This window comes from Myxocyprinus asiaticus, chromosome 22, assembly GCF_019703515.2.
Source record: "Myxocyprinus asiaticus isolate MX2 ecotype Aquarium Trade chromosome 22, UBuf_Myxa_2, whole genome shotgun sequence".
In the NCBI taxonomy this organism is placed as follows: Eukaryota; Metazoa; Chordata; class Actinopteri; order Cypriniformes; family Catostomidae; genus Myxocyprinus; species Myxocyprinus asiaticus.
The window spans coordinates 17710591-17719492 of NC_059365.1; the positions used below are offsets into that span (position 1 = coordinate 17710591).

Below are 8902 nucleotides of genomic sequence, written 5' to 3' on the forward strand. Positions count from 1 at the left end.
AAGTCAGATAGCGTCTCATCATGTGCGTGCGTCAGTGCTGTTACTGAGCAGTCCACACTCCAGAGAAAGAGTGAACAGAACGCTTTGAGAAGAAGGGATGCAGGGACAAGGGTGATGGAGGGATGGGAACAATGAAAGAACAGTGGTCAGCAATGGAAGGCATAAGGAGGAATGAGAAACCGAGACATGAGTACTTTTAAGTGCACTTTAATATAAATGCCTCTGTTTTGACATCCAAATACACTTATCAGCGAGACAAAAGAACACTGATACACAATGTTCATTCTTTATAAATAGCAAATGTCAATGATGTTTTTATCTCATAGGATAGAAATGTATCTGATATGTACAGACTGTTGTTTGTACAAATGTACAAATGATTACAATTTTTAACCATTCCGCAACATGCCTAGCTAGAGGCATGTGCACCAAGCATCCATTTTGTAAAACAGCATACATACAATAAAATACTTTTTATTTTTAAACTTAGCATGTAAATAGCTAGAACATAGGAATCAATCCTTTACTTGACCGTAGACAACTCTACGTTAGCATGTCGACACCATGGGAATATAACCATTCTCAACCCGTGTCGATTAGTAACTGAATAGAAATAGAACCCCATCCCTATTTTCCAGTGCATTTTTGTAAAACAAACTTTGCTTCATTTTTAACCCCTCTCAAAAAAGAAGAATTGATCATTCACACAGTTTTGTCACCACTCCACACCGCTGACAGCAAAGTTACGATGTCACCTTGGTATTCACTGAATAAAGGTGCTGTTTCTCTTATTTCTGCATCCTCTTGTTGTGCCAAGCACACAAGAGCTTCTACAGATTGCAAGCATTACAAATATTGATGCTGCAAAAGTCCAGTGCAATTTATTCTAGCCTTGCTGATCAGAGTAGCTGGCTGTGGGATTTGTTACTCCATCTCTTAGTAGTAGCTAGAAACATGTCTGTCCATTAATTTCCATGCATGCTTAGCCATGCACAATATTTTGTCCCTCTCCCTGGCAGCGTCCTCTGCAGCTTGAGTCCTCCAGCCACAAGGAGATGTGAAAACTTGACTTGTCTTGCACACAAAGTGGAATTTGTTCATAAATTAAAGAAATGTTTGTACATCAGGTTGATACGCATTTTAAAAGAAATGTCCAAGAATTGCATGCACAAACAGAAAGCCCAATGTAGTCTGATTTCTGTCATATATATTAGTATTATTGACATTCACATTACAGTTAAAGAGCTGAAAGATTGGAGAAAGTATATGAATCAGCTGTGCTGAAATTTATATATTTAGAAACTGATCACTTTTTAAATAATCAGTTTTTGATCCATTGTGCAAATCTGAATACTTTCCACACATTGGACTTTGTGTATGTGATGCTGGATAACTAGCACTGAGCCATAAGTTATCTGTTGTTTCTTTCTGAAATATTGAAGAATCTTTTTTTTTTCATGTCCTTAAAGTTCACAACTGAGTTTTTCACTACAAGTGAATACAAATGCAAGTCTGTAAGTCAGTTTGCCCTTACAAAGTCAGAGCTGTAACTCATATAAGTTCATGTTACATTATAGCAGAAAGACATAACTCATAGTCCTGTTAGGACTTGTTTTTAAGACTTGTAAAATGCATTGCTACCAAAGGGTTGCACCATTATTAACATAAATTAATGGATGATTAGATGAACAATTGTGAACATGACAGTTTACTCTTAATGGATTTGAGGAAGTTCCAGTCTTTTTTGGCCTTATATACATTAGGTATATATTTATTCAGTTAAATAATTTTCACTTTTTTAGCAAAAGTAGCTCCATGAAATATGACAATATGCCATACTTAATGAAGTAAGTCATAGACTTATTTTAGAACGGAGAATCACTTCCACTCCCATCTGTAAGACATAAAAAGAAGCAACAGGGGAAAATGTTAGAAAAAATACTACATTTTTTCCAGACAATTGCAACTGAGACATGTGAAAGTGATAAGTAAAAAAACAAAACAAAAGACCAACACTCACCTTTGCGAAAGCACTGTTGCGGGGCATGACTTTGGAGTTGATACAACTCAGGTTGTTGCCCCAAGTCAGGGGCGATCGAGGCACCTGCCCCAAACATGGGTTCCAGGGTGGCCAGCTCCTCAAGGAGGGACTGGGAGCAGGGCAGGCCGGGCGAAGTGGGGCTGACAGGTGAGGAGACAGGCACCGAGACTGGGGAGGCAGGCGAGGCAGTCAGCTGGAGTGGTGGAGATGCTGGTATGCCTGTGATAAGAGGTGATGATGCTACCTGTGTCTCCATGGCACTTTCACCTACTGCCTTCCCATCTGCCATGTTGCCTGTGCTGACTGGCGACATAGTAGCCCCTCGCCCGGCCACATTGTTACAGTGCGCCGATTGGACGCTACAGAAGTGACCGGCACTCATAGCAGAGATCCCATCAAAGTGCAGGGGTGGGCACCAGCACTCAGGAGTGGAGGGGGAGGAGGGAGGGCTGGAGGAAGAGGAGAAAGAGGGTGTTGTTGAGTGGGTAGGAGAGGATGTGAGGTCCTGAAGAAGGGTCTCTAAGATGCTCTCTTCAAACAGAGACTCATCATCAGGGAAAATGGGAAGGTCCAGGCCTTTCCAAGACTTGAGTGGGTAAAATTCACCCAACAGTGGGATTGAATCAAGTCCAAAAGAATCCAGAGACTGAGATTGATGGTGTGGAGAGATGGTGGAAGGAACCAGCTTGGTGAAGAGTGGATCTAGATAGAAGCCTTCTGCTAGTGTGCTGATGTGCTGTGCTAAAAGGGAGATCTCTGTTCTCTCTTTTTCTCTCTCACGCAGTGAGGAGAAAAAGGATAGGCTGGGCTGTTTTCCAGGTGAGGCTTCAGGTGTAAGGAGACCCTCTGGTGGGTAAGGGAGGGGTCCATGGAGGACATCAACATACAGTGGTCCACGGACCTCTGGCAAAGTCATAACCATGCAGTCTCCATCACCTGGACTGTCAGGAGTAGGAGGAAGCTTCTCATAGAGTGAGACACTGCAAGGCTCTACTGGGAAGACAATTCCTGTGGTTGGAGATGTTATAGTGAGTGGCAGCAGAGTAGAAAGTGTTGTTGTTGGAGGAGGTGGGCTGCTTTGTGGGTTTGATGGAGCAGATGGAGAAATAGATGGAGCTACTGTGGTTGTTACAGTTGCAGTTGATGCAAGTGGAGGCGGTGAGGTGGCTCCAGTAGGATCAAAGCTGAAATGAGGTTCCCCAAATGGAAAATTGCTTCCACCTAGCTGAGGTGTATATGGGGGTGTACACACAAACTCCTTGGTCTGTTGGACCTGGGAGGTAGGCACAGGTGGAAGAGGAAGGGGCAAGGCCGGTAGGGGGGGGTCTATCTGGAATGATGGTGGCAGCAGAATATTCTGAGTGAGGAAGTCCAAATCAGACACTGTTGCAACTGTAACTGGAATGGGAGATGATGCAGAAGATGGACTGGCCAAGGGTTCAATAGGCTCATGCTGGAAGAAGCTCTCCTCTTCCAAAGAAGAGAGGCTGGAACGTGGGCCACTTTCCAATCGTGTGGGCTCCAGTGAAGAACTGCCACCTTGCTCCTCTGTGGAACCCGCACTGCATGCAGCCGTGCTGAAGTCAAAGGACTGACCAGAGAGGCCGCTGCTTCCTGGTGTGAAAACTTGGTCAGGGCTGGAGAGTGTTTCTGGACTCTGTAAGCTTAGGCTCTCCTGTTGAGAAGTGCTTGAGCCCAGCACCAAGGAAAGTTGTGTCTGTTCAGAGCTCAGCTGCTGTCTGACTGACCAAGCCTCTGTCTCACTGTGGTACAGTTAAAGAAACAAATAATTAGTGACATTATTTCAGCTAACATTTTAGACTTGATTTGACAGAAGCAGGCTGAGCATTACCTGATGATAAAATTGCTGCTGACAATGGGGTTTTCCCCAGTATCCAGCTGCAGGACCATGTAAAGCCAGACCCAGGAGTGATCTGCAGTCTCTACACGAACCACCATCTCAGCCCTGCCCTCTCCTCCCTCTCTTACTGTGTGGGAAAAGGAAAGGAGTGGTAAGTCAAAACATATTCAACTTATCATGAGATTTTATGTCATATTTTCTCATATTCTTTGTTTCTTCATTGCAAAGATGTATTACTGAGTATTGCTCACTGTGAGTGTCAAACCCTGATAGGCAACTATGTGGTGGAAGTGTGATCATGCTGGGCCTAACCAAGCAAATGTAGCTGAAAATATTTTTGTGTTGAATCATTCAGGAGTGATACTCACACAGACTGCAGTGCTGTGCAGAGGCATGTGTAAGATCCTGAGGATGCAGGAAGCTGTACCAGGAGTGTGAGCGCAAAGTCTCCACATTCAGACCCAAATAAACATTCACACTGAAAGTTCAAAAAGGCAAAATGTAAGACAATATTCATCTTTCCATGATCATCTGTAAACTTTTTATCAGTGCAGTACTAGGACGTAATTTGTCCAGGTATTTAACCTTACCTGTCTTGTGCCTCCTGTAGTCTCATGTCACTGCTATGCTGAGAACGGAAACATGGCAGGAAGAAGCTGCTTTCCAGTGCAGGAGCTGATGGTGTTTCAGGGCCAGTTCCAGTTCGTGATGTGTGAGCTTCCAGAGGAGCACAAAAACATACCCACACTGGGTTGGAAGTCCAGTAGGATCCTGGGGAAGATTGACTGGAGGTTTGTGACAAGCAGTGGGCTCGGATTAGAACAAGTTTATTGCCTGCACTCTGCCTACGCACTGATTTGGAGGTATTGAATCTGCAGCGGAACAAGCGATCTAAAGAAAGATGGAAAAATAATGAACACTTGAATATCTCATGTTATCTATCTGTGTTTCTCTCAGATAAAGTATTTGTGTGGTGACGGTGTTTTTTCAAAGGTCTTACCTGTGTCCGGTGAAGCTGGAGGCACTAGGTTACTCCTCATAATATAATGGTCCATGGGGTCTATTATGTCATACACACTGTCCCCTTGAGCGACCAAATCAACCTAAGTATTCAAAAGAGAATTAACTATAAGTGAACTGCCTCTTCCACTTATGTTGTTAATAAATAGACTCATATAACTTGAGATGAAAGAGAGAGGAAGTCTATAAAGATTTAATGTTATTTAAAGATTTAATAACTGTTTTTCTCAAACTCAGACTCCAGCTCACCATTGAGTGTCCGAGGTGTTCAGAGACGTTGTCTGACAGATACAGTAGCTTCCCTTCTCCGGTCAACAGCAGCAGAAAACCTGGCATCACTTGTACCAGCTCATTCAGTTCATGAAATGAGAGGAGTCCCACAGTTTCCTCAGCAGTGCTCGATTCAGCTGTATCTGAAAAAAGTACATTCAAGCCTGAATGAACTACTACCCTTTAATCAGATATATAATGAGTTAAAGCAATGAATGAAACTACTACCCTTTATTTAGAAACTGAATATAATGACGTAAAAGCAATCACTGAATGCAATCGCACTATCAGCACCATGGACAGCGCTCGTGTTTTTCAGCACCATGGAGAGCAATATCATTTTAAAGCGCTGCTCTCAATACAGTTGTATTTTTCAAAAGTATTTGTATTTGTACAAAGACAAGTGGCTCAGATATTAGTAAAAAATCAAGTTATACATCCACTTGTTGCTGTAACTTGCATAGTTCGCGGCTCGAGCCAATAATAGCGTAAAATGCAGCAACACATCAACACAAACTCAGATCTTAAAATCTGCTTCTAATTTCACGCTTTAGAATACTACTCGGCTATTTTTGTAAAGATACTTAAATTATATTTACCTTGAGTGAAGAAGACAGACTTTCTCGTGTACATGCAGGCTAGCGACATGATATGAAGATAGGAGAGTCGAGACTTGTCCGCATCGGAGATGGGCAACAAGTCCTTCAGGTTCCTAATCTCCGAGTTTATTTGGTCCCTCCGAGCTTTTGACGCTCCTTTAGTGGACCGATACATTATGGTTATTGACGATGAGGATTTCTTCTGATCTTAGCTGAAAGTGTTGACTACAGCGCGAGTCGAGAAAAGTGTTGAAAAGTGTTGTTAGCTCTCTCTTAAGTTGTTTTCACTGGTGTGTCATCTCAGCACATGTCCAGAGGAAGGCTTCGCTTCTCCTTTCGCATGCTTCTCGCGGGTGTTCCCCCGCGGTTCCGCCACAGCGCCTGGCTCAGGTCGCGGACCGGAGACTGGATGGATCTCTCCTCCGGGTCGGAGTTAGAGTCAGTCGGCTGCCGCTGAAGCCGTCTTTCGTCCAGATGTCGGGAGTCTGTAAATCTGGTGGAGATACTCTGCAAGCCGGTAACTTATATAGGCTGAGGCTCCACCAGTGTAGGGGGGCTCCCAACGCGCCAACACCGACGTAAAAAAGATAGAGTGGGGAGGGGGGATGGAGTAACAGGGTGGGCATTTATACCATTCAAATCTGTGTTAGCAATGCTGAAACTCACTCCTATCACCCCTCCCAATCCTTGCGCTCTGACTCTGCTCCAACGTCAGCATCCCCTCTCTCCATTGATGACGTTGGCTTGAAATCGGGAGCTCCGGCGACGCAAAAAGCCCGATTTGGACAAAACCGAGCAATGGGCGGAGACTGAAAGTGCAACGTAGACGGAGTCACCGCACTCCGGTGTATAGACGTGTTGGGGAGAGGGGGGTTCTGTTACTGAGCTGCATACGAACGAGTCTCTGAATCCACATCCTCTTGTGTAGCACCAAACGATCGTGTTCAGTTATGATTCAGAATATGATTCCTGCGTTGCATTCCAATGTCTTGCACTGCACGTTCATGGATGCAGAAAGGTTTTTGACGCAAGGATACGATGTCTGACATTGACTAGGATTAGTGCTGTTTGTCTCATGCCTCACTGCATCATATCAGAGCCTGTTTCCATATATTTGAAAAGCTGTGTGGTTACAGAATAAATATTTGCAGTATGTTGTTGTGTGTTTGTGTGAAATTATTTGAAATGATGATAAGCATTCATGCCTCTAGATGCAGCGGTGCAAGTGCCCCAGTGAACCAGACAGCTGCGTAACCTAGAACACTGAAATGATTACATAAATTATTGCTCCCTCTCCTTATAAGGGAAACGTGGAGCGAGTAAACAAAAGGACAGCAGTTGTAATTAATTTTGTCTAAGGAGTTTGTGTGCGTAAGTAGATCAGTCCGAATCAGTCAGCGCAAGATATCGCTTTAATATGAATTTAAGTGCAGTCTGAGTGATTCAATAAGTTTACGCATTAAATTGACAGCAGGTATAGCGATTATCCATCATGCCCGGTGATGAATTTAGTGCATGTGTGATTCCGTTTATCCTTCCGAATTTAGATATGTTCATTATTTGATCTAAAACACACTAGAATAGCTTATTTATAGGTCGTGATCTACTGACGCCTCTGTGCATGTTTTCTTTTTATCTCTGTTCTGCACAGGTTGTTCTCTCCGGAATATCCGAGAAGCCAAAATTACTCCGCTTAAAAGTTGCATAGGATTCACTATGCCTCTGCCCTTCGATTAGCTCGCGAAGTGCGGTGAACGTGAACTATTTTTAGCAACTTATAGAAACCCTAGTAGTGCCTTCGGGAAAGTTTTCTCAGTGTTATCTTTGCTATGCTCTTAATCGAGGTGATTCCTGCTTTTTGACTCATGATAAATAACCAGGAGCCATTACTGGATATTTAAATCTGGAGAAGAATATTTATTCAAACAATAATCACCGGGGGGGGGGGGGGGTGGCGGTCGGTCGGTCGGTCGGTCATCCATCCCTAGTGGGAATATCAGGAAGACACTTTGAAAACAAAAGAATCCCAAGAGAGTTGCTATACACAGGGCCCTTAAATTGCCTTCAGCATCTCATTATCAGAGTTAATGTCCTGTTATGTAGGCCCCCTAGACTATTAACTATTGACTGATTAAGTCTGAATTTCATGCAGAATTTAATCAAACTGAAGCTGTGGTTTTAGGTCCCTTTGTTGTGAGAGAAAAATATTCAATAATTTATACTGATCAAGATGCAATCGTATTCAGTGGCAGAATCATGCATTAACAGATGCTGGGTATAAGATCAAACTTATACCTATTATGCTTTGTAATCGTAGTGCACCATCCATGATTAAGCTCTCTCAATAGTCACCAGTTAACAAATGTATGTTGGATCACTTGTTATATTTCACCTCTTAAAATAGTTGGTGGGGTGTTCTGTTCAGCAGGCCCACAGGGCAAATCAGAATCACCCAAGTGTGCAAGGGTTTTTGTGTGGCTTTCTAAGGAATAGCTTGTATGATTACCCCCTGCTATTTGCTATCTTCAAACAGGGCCAGTACAACAGTTAATGCCAGTACAGTTAAAGGAATATTCCAGGTTCAATACAAGTTAAGCTCAATTGACAGCATTTGTGGCATAATGTTGATTACAAAAATTATAAGCATCACATTTCTGCTTTAAACCCTCTAAAAACTGGCCCCATTCACTTCCATTTTAAGTTCCTTACTGTAACCTTAATTTTTGTTTAAATTCATTTTTGTGGTTATCAACATTATGCCACAAATGCTGTTGATTTGAGCTTAACTTGTTTTTAACTGGTTACCTTGAGCACCCACCCAAAGAGTCAAAGTGTACCCTTGAATGGGAAATTCTAATCATTTAGTTTTTAGTATCTGGTCCATAAGGTGGACACCACTGCATACTGCAGAAGTTTCATAACTTGTTCTCTACATTAGGATAATCATACTGCTTCCTTCTGAGACTTTACTCCTTTATATATATATATATATATATATATATATATATATATATATATATATATATATATAATAAATTATATGCACATTATATATATATATATATATGCATATAATTTTTTTTTAAATTTTTTTTATTTATTTTTTTATCT

The 8902-nt window shown here is 42.3% G+C and overlaps 1 protein-coding gene across 2 annotated transcripts; it reads right to left on the bottom strand.

The window, feature by feature from the left end:
* Nucleotides 1–206: 206 nt before the first annotated feature.
* Nucleotides 207–6272, bottom strand: LOC127413082 (neuronal PAS domain-containing protein 4A-like). 2 transcript variants are annotated; one of them, XM_051649934.1, is made up of 8 exons: nucleotides 5792–6272; nucleotides 5172–5335; nucleotides 4903–5005; nucleotides 4493–4793; nucleotides 4271–4380; nucleotides 3894–4029; nucleotides 2021–3804; nucleotides 207–1894 (listed from the first exon to the last, which is right to left on the bottom strand). In XM_051649934.1, exons 1-8 carry the CDS (start codon nucleotides 5964–5966, stop codon nucleotides 1866–1868), a joined length of 2802 nt encoding a protein of 933 aa, XP_051505894.1. In that variant the 5' UTR covers nucleotides 5967–6272; the 3' UTR covers nucleotides 207–1865. The 2 variants fall into 2 exon arrangements, with proteins under 2 accessions (XP_051505894.1, XP_051505893.1); XM_051649933.1 differs by having other exon boundaries at nucleotides 207–3804.
* Nucleotides 6273–8902: the final 2630 nt, after the last annotated feature.